We start from the raw sequence: 12638 nt of genomic DNA on the forward strand, positions 1-12638 counted from the left end.
CCTTAGCTCACCTTTGAAGGAAGATAATGACGATTCTGTGAGAGGCAGAGATGAAGGATGTATACATTTCAGGTATTTTGAAAATTTTGTATGGATATACATAGATGATCTTCAGAGAATTTGTTTGTCCTTTTTGGCTAGAATATGTGGGATTCACAAAATGCAATAGTATAATATAAGGTTGGAAAGGTAAGTGGGAGTTAATTATGGAGAGCTTTAAGTGCCTGGTTAAGGAGTTGGTATTTTGTTTTGTAAGCCTTAACATTTAGAGGCATGGGAGTGAAATGGTGAGATGTGAACTTTAGGGAGATTTTTTTGTGACTTCATGCAGACACACACAGCCTCACACAGAGTATAGGTGAGAGGTTCTGGATCAGGGTGCTGACCATATGGATGGAGAGAAGGGCAGAGATATGAAAGATGTTACAGAGCCACAGTTAGCAAGATTTGGTGACTGATTGAATATGAAAATAGGAGAGTAAAGGGTGATTCTAAGTTTATGAATCCAGGTGCCCTTACCAGAAATAGGAAATTTCTGTGAAAGGTTTGGGGTAGGAAGAGATAGTAAGTTCTTTCTTTTGGATGTAGGATCATATATCTAGAATTGGAGAATTTAGAGGCCATCTAGTCCAAACCCTTCAATTTACAGATGATGAAATGAGGTCTGGTGAGGTTAAGTGACTTACCTAGTGACTGTCCAGATTTGAACCTGCCTATTGATTGCATATCCAGCATTCTTTCTCCTATGTCATGGTGTTTGAGATGCCTACATGACCTCTAGAAGGAGATGTCAGACAATTGAAGAGAGAAGTGTTTTTCAGGAGAGATTAGTGATGGATGGATAGATAGGTAGGGTAGGTTGATAGGTAGATAGGTAGACAGTCAGAGATAGATAGATTGATTGATTTCGGAGTCCTCTTCATGTGTGATACTTGTATTAATCTCTGAGTATAGAGAAAGAAGAACAGCCAAGATGAGCCCTGGGCTAAGAAAGACATGGATAATGAGCTATCCAATAAAGGAACGGAGAGAAGGACTAGACAGGAAGATAACCAGGAGAATCAGAGAAGCCCAGGGAAGAAAGAGTACCCAGGAAGAAGAAGGTGATGAACAATATGAAAATCATCCCAAAAAGCAAGGAGGAATGCTGAGAAAAGTCTTTTGGATCAAGAGGTTAAAAGGTGGCTACTAACTTTGGATGGAGCAGTCCTTTTTGAGGGGTTGGAAGCAAAGGGATAGAGAATGAGTGGTTAGGCAGTAGAGGCAGCAAATGTAGATGTTTCTTTCTAGGAGCTTGGCATTATTATAGAGATATGCTTATAATTCTTGGGAATTTTTACTGCTTCGGCTTTCTGATTTATATATGTATCTAAATGTATCTAAGTCTTTCAATTTCCATTTAAGCAAAAATTGGTAAGAACTGAGTAGTGACTTATCTTTGAGCCCCCCACCTCCAGATCAGACTCCTGTCTTAAACAATATTTTAGAAAAATACCAAGGCTGAATAGAGGATTTCTAGATGATACCTGAACTAGTTATGTCCTGGCTGACCTGCCCAGGAAAGTACAAATGGTGAATACCATATCTTCCTTTCCCTGTGGGTCTCCCAAGAATTGGCTTATTGCTACCTTTTGTGGAACTTGGTTATTTCATGGTTAGATTTTAACATAAAAAAAACCCCCCAGTTCATTCTCAGCAGCAGAATTTGCCCATTAGGATTTTAATTATGTTCCTAGTTTTGAATTTTTATTGTAAGGCTTTTCAGTGTGGCTTCAACTTTGTTTGAACAGGCCTGTATTATATTAACTGTGACTGTGAGAAACATTAGTGTTGCAAATGCTAGCTTCTATTTTACTGTCAAAAAATGGCAGGTCACTGTGTGTCTGTAAACAATGCAGTTATGAAATGGCAGTGCAAGGCTGAGCTGAGCATGCTCAGAACAGCCTGTAGGGGGAGGTGATCAGAGAAAGATGATCTAATTCAGTGCAATTCTTGGGATTGAAAGACCTGGCTACAGTATTCTAATGACAGAGCAGGAACAATACTTCAGGGACTAAATCCTTGTCCATGGCTTAAAGATTCTGAGGATTTCCTTTTTTTTTTTTTTTAAAAGGACGATAGGCACTAAAGAGAATGTCTTGCTTTGAACATATTTCAGAAGAATAGTGCCTTAGCATGGGGGGTGGGATGGGGTGGTGGTGTTTCTACTTCAGTTTATAAGAGGATTCTTCTTCCCCCCTCCCCCATTAGTCATCTCCCCTCCTCCCCCACACTTTTCTTCATTTTGTAAGAGGCTTCATTGCTGCTGCTTGACGTCCTCATTTTACCCCTTCTTTTCCCTCTCCCTGTCTTTTGACTTGGGATTTTGTATTTAAGAGGGCCTATAAATAAAGGAAGGCCTGGAAATTCCAAGAAATTCCAGGCGTTGAGAGGGAAGGCATTTTCCCTTTATGGCAACCTGGCTTTTGAAGTTGGAAATGAAGTCAACTCCTGTATTACCTTGAGTGTGTCCTGATGAACTGAGGGTAAAGAGGAGAAAATCTGGAGGAGCTGTTTTTCTGGAATTGTCATAATGTGGATCTTTTAACCAAAAGAACTAAAGCAAGTATTTGGATGAGAACTGGAATGCAGGCATGCTTTCTGTTCTAAATTTGTTTGCATATATTGCTTTGCTTCAGTTACCTGTCTTAACACATTTTATTCTCAATTCCTATTCAAAGTATTAAAGTATCCTGTTCATAAACTTCAAAAATTGATTGCTTGATATAGATGGGAGAAAGTTGAGCTTTGGTATATAGCACTGATTGCCTTGTAGAATTTGACTCTTGCTTTTGTTATGCTACCCTTTTTGAGAAAGATAGTGAAAGTGGCTAAATAATGCTACCTCTGTCAACTTCAGCCTTTGTCTGTACTGAGGAAATAGAGGATCTACAAAATCCTAATTCTAAATCAAGACAATGGTCATAAATTAGATCTATTAAAAGTCTCCTATGATCTTATGCATGTGCTCCATTTGGGGGCTTTCATATACTTGTAGCTCTTGTAGCTCTTTTGAAAGAGATTTTGAGGGGAGGATTTTAATAACCAAAAAATGATAGTAGCTCCTTGAAAACAGGTTTTGAACAGTAAACTTTAGCCTTTTTATTGATTAACTTAGGTCTCAGCATAAACTTTTTGAACAAGATATCATCTTGTTTTATTTGTTTTATTAAGCTAAAGTGAACATGCTTGCCAGAGCTTTTCAAGGAAGTAGTTTGCCCTTTGGTGCACAGGTTTTTGAATTGGATGACAGTACCTCAGGGTATAGGTAGGTGCAAGGTGCATTTGCTCGCAGAGATAGGATAAAAGTTGGCCACACGGCTTCTTTTGCCACCATTTGCTTCCTAAACAACTAACACACTGGCAAAAAGAAGAAATGGGGGTAGCATTTCATTGGGTGCTGTTGTTTACAGAAATAAATGGCTATGTTTACAGAAATAAATGGCTATGTCAGTTCTTTGTATGCCACTTATTAAATGGTTTACCTCTCCTCTCATATTTGACTTTCTACTATCTGGAAAAGCTGATGCTTTTCACATTATATGAACTACTCTATTCTTGATGTACTCCACAGAATATTGCTCCTGAAGTAGTTTCATTCCTTAGCTCAGGCCCAGTGACTTAAGACTTAGTGTAGGGACTTAGCGTGGAGATTATTTAAATGGAGTATAACAGTGGAAAAGGGTGAGTGTAAATATAAATATTACTGGAAGCTTTCTTAGTACTAGACCAGTGACCCTTCTGTCATTCATTTCTCAAAAGAGTGATGTATCTTTGAAGATCTCTGAATGTTAAAGGAAGGACCAGGTTTTTAAAAAAAACCCAACAACCCTTTTAAATGTATTTTATGGTTAATGGAAGGAAAGATAAGTCTTCAACTCTTTGTCTTTCTGTCTTTCTGTCTGTCTCTCTCTCATATTAACCCCTTTCCTGCTACGTTAGACTTTTGTTTAAGGGTTTTTTTCCTTAACCCTTTTGGACCATTGTCTGAAAGCACACAAAGTATCTGGGCTTGCCCTGTGACAAATAAGATGACATTTTTCTTATCTTTTGAAGGATGTGTCTTTACGATTAATTTCCTTTCTGGAGATAAGGAGAATGAACTAGTGTCTACTGTATTGTCATTTTTCTATTGAGTTGTTTAAGCTTCCTTTGCTTTAAACCCTAGCTCCTTATGAGATTCCCTTTTCAAATTCACTGAGAAGGTGTGAAAATGCTTCCTTGGACTGAGGAATTGTCTCCATTTAGAAAACCCTACCTAGACATGTTTGAGTTCTACAACTGGAAATGCTCTGTAGCCATTAGTCTCTTCACATCTTCGCCTCCCCCTCCCTTGCTTAGGTGTCTTGAGCTTTGGAAATTACATTTTTACTTTAAAAAGAGAGGAGAGAGATTACTCCTGTGTCCTTGTGTCTTTAGTCCTTGGATTTTCCCTTTTCGGTAAAGCTGGCCTTTAGAAGGCTTTGCAAGAAGCAAGCATCAGTTTCCTTGTTTATCTCTAAGGTTTTCCTGGAAGAAAGAAGGACAAAATGATTTATTTTGTTTGTGGTATATAATTTTTGTGACATCGATATAGTGATAAAGATTAGAAATCATTTTGTTATAGGCAGTGGTATGGAGATTGACGACTACAGGAAAAGGAGAGCGATTGGGACTTTTATTTTGAAGCAGCCTATGCTTGGCAGTTGGCTTTTGTTGGGGCTGCTGTTGAAGCCGACATTGCTCTGCTAGGAGGGAGGGTATAAAATTTCTCTGCCAATCAGGAGACGACAGATTGGGGCATGGTGGAGTGTGAGCAAAAAGGGAAGTTTGCTTTGAATTTAAGGGGAAAAAATGGAGGTATTGGCACTTCTACAAAGTTGCTACTAACAAGTTTTAGGTGAAACTGTGTGCTGGATGGCTGGGCTAAATGGTTGAACAGTTAAAAAACTTGACTATTTTGGAGGAGAAAGAAGTGTGTATGTGGCTCTGTGTATATGGCTGTGTGTGTGTTCTGTAGAACTCTGTGAATACTGTCTTCATGTTGGAAAGTATTTTTTCCCTGAAGTGGATGGAGCTGACTTCTGATAGGCCAGTAAGGGGAAGACTGCCCTTTTTTTTGTGGTAGCTTACTGGGATGTGGATTTCAAATACTGATATTGCTTCTTCCATGATCACTGACCCAATGATTGATTTTTCTTTTCACAGGATATAAATATATCAAATTGATGCAATGTGGGGGTTGTGATTGTCTTTAGGAAATGACAGGAACAGTTCTCTTTGATGTTAATGAGTGCCATTTTGAGTTGGTTCAGGAGAAGGCATTGGAAAAAGCTGACAGAAAAACCTTATAAAATGTTTTGTTTGGTAAGGAATCTGGTTATTTTAGGGGGGTGACCAGAAGGCATCTTTGTCTTTTACTGACTTTTTGGGGCTTTTACCATTTGAAAATCCAGCATTATATGTCTCAAGTTTGTCTTTGTTGAGTAGAATACGTAAGGAAAGCTTTCTGTCTTTTAGGCCTGCTCTTGCCCTTGAAGAAGGAAATATATTATTTAAGAGTGACGGTCCTAAAATTTATTGTGACTCAAAGAACTTAGGAAAATGGTTGTATGAAAATGATGCTGTATAAAGAGTTGAAAGACTTGAGGTTAGAACAAAATTTATGTTGAATGTGAAGGAGTTTGTGTAACATCAACATGGAAAGAGTCAGAGACCTACCTAGGCCCTAGTTTTATGATGAATACCTTTATGAAGAGAGTTGTTTAGAGTAAGTCAGCCTAGGAACTTGGGAGGTATAATAAACATGCGTATTTGTGTAATCACTTTTTAAATGAAAGAAAAAAAATTAGTGGTGACATTTGAACTACCTTTCAGATGGCTGAATGATGGGATAAGGAATGCCCAGGGTACTAGATAATGAAAAAAAAAATCAGTAAACATGTTGAGTGCCTACTACTTGTGTCTTGTAGTAGCACTGGTAGGAAACTTTTTTTGGAGCTAGTAGGGTGGAAAAGGGACTTCTCTTTTCCAAGTTCCAGGAGCATATAGCTAAGCAGTATCTTTATTTCAGGGAGAAATAAATACTACTGAGACTAACATGGCTGAAATTGGTAGTTGTTATTTAAGGTGAAATGTGTTCCTTGGAAAGTTTAACTTAAGCTGGTGTTTTGAACTTAATACTCCCTACTTCTGTAGTTTTTTAGGTTTTGATAAGTAATATTTTAAATTAGATTTACATCAGAATTTGGAGAAGTTTGTATTGGTGTTTTCTCTTTTTAGAAGAATGTGTTAATGTCATGAAGGAGAGAAAATAGGCTAGGACATCTTTGCTAGTAATTAGGCAAAGAAAATTCCAAATAACATCTCAGGAAATAGTCAGGATAGTTCACTTTCAGGTCATGGAAGAAAGAGTTTATTTGGAAGTCTTCACATGGCAAAGTAACATAAAAGACCCTAGCTGATGTCCCACTTTGTCCAAGCCTTATTTCATACCAGAAAATTTTAAGTACAGCAGAAATTTATACTTTTCCTTGGGGTTGATCATAGAGCTATTTAACTAATAGAAATTAATATTGTATTCTGCTACATTTTCATGTGAGCCACCATTATCAGGTTATGCTTTTTTAATTTTTCTATGATAATGTTTAATAGTTTTTGCTAATCTCTCCCCCCCCCTCCCCCCTTCCCCGTACTCCCCATGCAATGCTTGTACAAGATAGTTGGCCATTCTTAGTTGTGTTTTCTGGGGCTGTGAAACAGAGTAAAGGCTACTAGCTCATATGGAGACTGAACCTGTGACCTTAGTTTCATTAATATGTTGTGGGAACTAAATGTTTTAACCAATCACAGGAGGCTTGCTGAATCTGGGGCTCTGTTACTGCTGAAAGAGAGAGGAAGATGCCATATATTGATAAGCTACATTACATACGTTGAAATTTATGGAGCCGTGGATCTACCTGCATTTGTAATTCCTAGTTTTCTCCCGGAATAACCAGGGGTAGACAGGTATTTTTCTTTTAATTACTCAGTATGTTTATTCTTTAGCTCTTTGAATCATCAGGGCTGTAGTTGCCATCTCCTCTCTGTTGTCCTACAACAGTTGGCTTGACCTAGGTTTATTCCTCATCTAGGTCATATATTAAATAAACTCTTCTTCCCAGGGACTAATACATTTCCAGGCTGCACACATGTACACATACATGTACGTGTGCGCATGTACAGATATACAGCTATATCTTCTTATTAGATATTTTGAACTGAATGTCCCAAAGACATCTCAAATTCGTTATGTCCAAAACAACTCATTATTTTTCTATCTAAACCTGTGCTTTTCCAAACTTTCCTATATTGATTGAGAGTACCACCATCCTTTTAGTTACCCCGGGTTGCAACCTCAGTATCATCCTTGACTTCTCATTCTCACCTTTAGCCCGTTTGTTGCTAAATCTTGTAATTTTTACTGCCACAGAATCTCTTTACCTGTTCTTTACATTCATAGAGCCCCTATTCCACAACCCTCATGTTTTGCCTTGACAATTGCGATAGCCCTCTACTTAGTGTATCTGCCTTCAGTCTCTTTCCAGTCTGTTCTCTACACAATTATCAAAGTGATTTTCCTAAAGCACATTTCTGACTACTCAGTAAACTCCAGTGACTGTTACTTCTATGATCAGATATAAACTTTTTAGCTTGACATTCAAAGCTCTTTTTAACCTTGCTCCAGCCTACCTTTCTCTCATTATTACTTATTACTCTCTTCCATGCATACTCTTTCTAGACATTTCCTATTCTTCCTGTACTGTAGGTTATATTCTATGCTAGGTGATTGGTAGATATATATGACAGATTCTTCCCTTCTCTGTTTCTTACCCTCTTCTGTCCTTTTTCATTTTTACCAGTCCTCTTTAGGCATAGTCTATTCTAGGCCTAATTATCTGTCATTCCTATATTTTTCCACTTTCATCCAGAAATTCAAATTTCATTAGACATGTTAACCAAATGTTCATTTCTTACCCATTCTTTTTTCTTCTGAAGCCTAGATTAAGCCATAGGGATTAAAACCTATGTGTGTTCCATATTTCTTCAATTTCTTCCCAAGATTTCATCATTCTTAACATTGCTTTATAGATTGCTTTTGACATTATCATTAGTGCTCACATAAACAGAGGGTGGGTTGTAGTCATCAGTTTTGACAAATTAAGGTTTTCCATCATATCTAGGAGATGTATCCTAGATGATGGGAGACTTTTCTTGTTATTTTCAGATTGAAAAATAGCTGTTTCAGAACCTCTAAGGATATAGTGACTAATCAGCACTGCCATCTTCTTCTGACCCTTAATTGGATGATGTGTCACTAGATGGCACCTGTGGATCCACATTATCATTCCTCAAAGGACAAGCAACTGCTTCCTTTTCAGAGTGTCCAGGTCTCAGCTTTAGGAAGAACCACATCCTTCATTTAGCTCTAGTTGTTCAGTGATCGTTTTTCCCTTTCTCCTTTGAATCAGATTCTTTTCTCCAACTGCCTGATGAGAGGCCAGGATTTCTTTTTGCTTCAGCTGATCCCTTTTCTTCTTAGTGGCTTTCTTGAAAAACCCTAACTTGAATAGTATAGAGTGGCTGTGTCAAACTCAAATAGAAATGGATTCTGCAGCTGCATAATGACTTAGAAAACTTCAAATTAATATTATCTATGTTAAATTATATTTTTATTCATCATTTTCCAATTATATTTTAACTTGATTGGGCCCAACAGGAAGCTAAGCACCACAAATTTACCTTCCTTCCTAGGATGGTGACCATTCTTCCCTATCAGCATTCATAACCTGGGCCGTGGCAAAAATATGAATCTTGTGCACTCTCTTAAACCCTTCACAGCCTGATGGCTTCCTACCTTTCCAGTTACTCCCCATCATGAACTCTGTGATCCAGTGACACAGGCCTTCTTGCTATTAATTCACACCTTGTTACTTGCCCGTGACATTCCGTGTTCTGACTTTTTTTATTGGCTATTCTTGATACTTGGAATGTCTTCACTTTTGCCTCCTGGGTTCCTTGGCTTCTTTCCAGACTGACCTCAAATTTTATCTTCACCAAGGGGGACCCCCCCCCCCCCCCCCTTAAGAATGCCTTCCATTTTTCATATATAGTTGTTTGTATGTTGTCTCCCATCCATACCCTTCCCATCCTCCATTAGAATGTGAGCTCCTTGAGGGCAGGGACTCTACTTTTGTCCTTTAAAAAAAAATCCTGTGCTCAGAATCCTCAGCACCCGGTCTGACACCTAGTAAGAGCTTAATGCTTGCTAATTGACTCTCTGTGTACTATAACATTTTCTGTGCTTTTAAGATGTTACACAAATATTCTATGAAATGGTTTTTTTTCTTTTGATTTTAGGAATTAGATCACTGTCATTGCCTTAACTCATTTATGGTATTGTAAGGTTTATAGATTGCTTTTCTTGTGACATATCTGTGAAGTTACGAGGTTCAAGTACTGTTATCCATATTTTATGGAAGAACCAATTGAGACTGAGAGGTTACATGACTTGTCTAGTAATTACCTAAATTACCCTGGTGTTAGAACCAGTCTACTGACCTGTCTTCAAGTGTAGTACTACTGTAACTTTCTACCTTGTATGAAACCAAATCCTTTAATATGCTTCTTTGAGGAGGTTCTGTGACTCATCTTTCATTTAGCTTTGACTTCTTTATGTCTTGTATTTTCACTCATACTGAGTATGTCACTGTTGTTCCTTTATTATTGAAGCATGACATAGAGGCCAGCCTTGGAACCAAGAAAACCTGAGTTCAAGGTCTGCCTCTGATGTGTGCTGGCTGTGTGACTTTGAAAAGGTCATTTAGCCTCTGAGTGCTCTGGGCAGCTCTTTAAGACTAGAACTTGCAGAGAAAGTCCCAACCTCTGTTGGTGGAAGGGATGTCCTCATACCGACATTCCCTGTACCAATGCATTCACAGATCCAGTCCTTATTCCTTTAGTAGTATATTGTTTTTTCAGATCTTTGAATTCTGCGATTCTTATCATCTCCCAGCCCCCTTTGTGCTACTCTACTACTTTAGGCCCTACAAGATTTGGGGCTCTTTTGCATTTTTTTTTTTTTTCTGTTTGTGTGTCTCTGTAGCTGAAGGATTGATCTGCTAGTGACCAGACTTCTGGTGATAAGCCTCTCTATAAGCTTAGAACCAAGCTAGGCTTGTTCTTATGTTTCATAGACCATCATTGGCAGCATCCTTGAAATTCTTTCAGCTTGGAAGTACTTGCTTTTGTTCCACTGACGTAATATTTGAAAAATCAAGGAAACTATCTCCATATGATTGACATTAAAATGAATTGCCTAACAGTAAGTTTGCTTAGTGGTGGTGTAAGTAACACAGCAAAGGAGATTTAATTTAACCAATGTTTATTAAGTACTTACTCTGTGGAAGGTGATAAAAATGAGAAAAAAATCTGTCCCTGTCCTCAAGGAACTTACATTCTTCTGGGAGGAAATACAAGGTATATAGAGAAGCAAACACATAGTAATTTGAAGAGTTTTAATAGCTGGGAGAATTATGAAAGGCTTTGAGTTGGAGTTAACTCATGAAGGATTGTGACTCATGAAGAATTTTAAGGGTTCATTAAGTTTCTGATATTAAGAACATTGAGGAGGCTCACCTTTATTAAGGTCTGGAAAATCTATAGCAATGCATAAGGATACCATCTGTAGATGTTGAAAAACTATTAGCTTCTTTAATGGCATTGGGAAATTTAGTAATACAAGACAGTACTTCTCATGGCTCATGTAAGGTGGATTCTGTTGTAAACAAGCTGATGATCTCTTAGACCATCTTTCTCTGGGATTCCTGTCCAACTATCCTGCCCTCCATTCTGCCTATTTCTGGTTATATTGCTGGATTCATTTGGTTGGGTCCTAAGGTTAGGTGTTACACAGACCAGTAACTTCTGACCAAGTGACTTTGCCGGGCCTTTGTGAAACTAAATTCTTATATTCTTCCAAGTGGTCATGATAACATTTGATCTGTGCTCTTAAATGCCGTGTATTATCCATTTATTGACACTATTTTTGACAGATATCACAGTGATATCCTCAAGGTCCAGATTAAAAGTATATGACATATTTGGTAGGTCCTCTGCGGAGGACTTATGGAAGGAAATTGACAGGAATCTGACAAGACAAGAAGGCAAGGATGGTCTGCGTTTTGAATAGGCAAAGAGCATACATAGATTGAGCATATCAAAAATCCATGAAATAGGGGACTATTTACCAAACAATGATTTCTAAATAATGTAGAAAACCTTTTCTAAGGAAAAGTGGAAATACTATCCTAAAGTGGTTTGGGATTCCTAGCTTCATAGGGTCTAGTCCAAGCACAAGCTCAGGCATATAAATTCTGACTAATCTGAAATATCAGTTAGATGGTTTTTAGTGTTTCTATTGGCATTTGAATGTGTGTGTTTGAGGCTTTTCAGGTGCAAAGGCCATATCTGTGTAGACAAAGGGGACCTAGGACAAGGGGGATTTTTACCTTGAGCAGATAGTAGAAGGAAAGTGCTATCTTATGTAATCTACTCTATAAAAATATACTCTATAAAAAATTCAGGGTAGCTCAAGATCACTAACTTTTGCATCTAGAAACTTACATGTTCTGGACCTGAGATGCAGAAGGAAGTATTCTAGATAGAAATACTAAAGGTAAGCTTCTCATTAGGGAGTTTAATTTTAGAAATTTGGGAATTGGGCCCCAGAGTCAGACATGATTCAGGTTTATAGAAGAGCACAGTGGGCAGGAGTGCTAGATTTGGAATAAGAAGATCTGGGTTCTCATTTCCAGCTCTTCTACTTAGTATCTGCGTGACCTTGGCTTTCCATGGATACGAGTGCAATTCATTGACTCTTCATAATTATTCATCCTTCTTGTTAGATCATTGGCCTCTTTTCTTTTCCAATTCTATATCTCTCCGATGATATATTTATATTACTGGCTCTATGAAAATAATTATTCTTTGGTTATATTCAGCAGCCTACTCAACCCTACTCTCTTCCTCTTTTTTATACTTTTAATGACTCAACAGTAATTCTTAGGATACTGTGGGTACTTCCATGACTGGAAGCTGTACAGCATCACTGCATTGATATTAAGAAGAAGGGAGTTTACTTCATTTGGTATTAATAGGGATAATAATACTTGTACCACCTAATTTGAGAGGTTGTTAAAAGTTATTTGAAAACTATTGAACTATATTCTCTTTTTGTTTATGTTCTCCTTTGTTTATGTATTTTTTTTGAGTAGTGTAATATAATAGAGAGTTGACCTAGTTTTGTGACCTTGTCACTGAACCTCTTAGTTCCCTAGGTAGTGCTTTAAGACTATGTAAGTTTCAGAGAAGGTTCCAGCCTGAATTGTAAAGGGAGATTTCCTGGTCCAGGAGTTACCTATAGTAGTGAAATCATAGGTTAGTTCCTATCCTTATCACTATCCCTATGTACAATTGTCCTGATAGACTGTGAGCTTTACGAGGGCAGAGGCCAGGCTATTTTGTTTCTTTGTGTCTCCCATAGTGTCTTAGACAATGCCTGGTAGATAGTAGATATTCAA

The 12638-nt window shown here is 37.8% G+C and overlaps 1 protein-coding gene across 7 annotated transcripts in view; it reads left to right on the top strand.

The window, feature by feature from the left end:
- Window positions 1-12638, top strand: part of EHMT1 (euchromatic histone lysine methyltransferase 1) — a 304570-nt gene that overhangs the window by 103823 nt on the left and 188109 nt on the right. Inside the window, exon 1 of one of the 7 annotated variants that reach the window (XM_036749448.1) lies at window positions 4816-4878. The exons of 5 other annotated variants lie outside the window; for them this stretch is intronic. In XM_036749448.1, coding sequence (XP_036605343.1) covers window positions 4873-4878 — 6 coding nt within the window. In that variant the 5' untranslated portion in view covers window positions 4816-4872. Of the gene's footprint in view, window positions 1-4815; window positions 4879-12638 lie in introns of those variants that run through there. One more of the 7 variants, XM_036749447.1, reaches the window with a different exon arrangement.

This window comes from Trichosurus vulpecula, chromosome 3 (genome assembly GCF_011100635.1).
Source record: "Trichosurus vulpecula isolate mTriVul1 chromosome 3, mTriVul1.pri, whole genome shotgun sequence".
NCBI lineage: Eukaryota > Metazoa > Chordata > Mammalia > Diprotodontia > Phalangeridae > Trichosurus > Trichosurus vulpecula.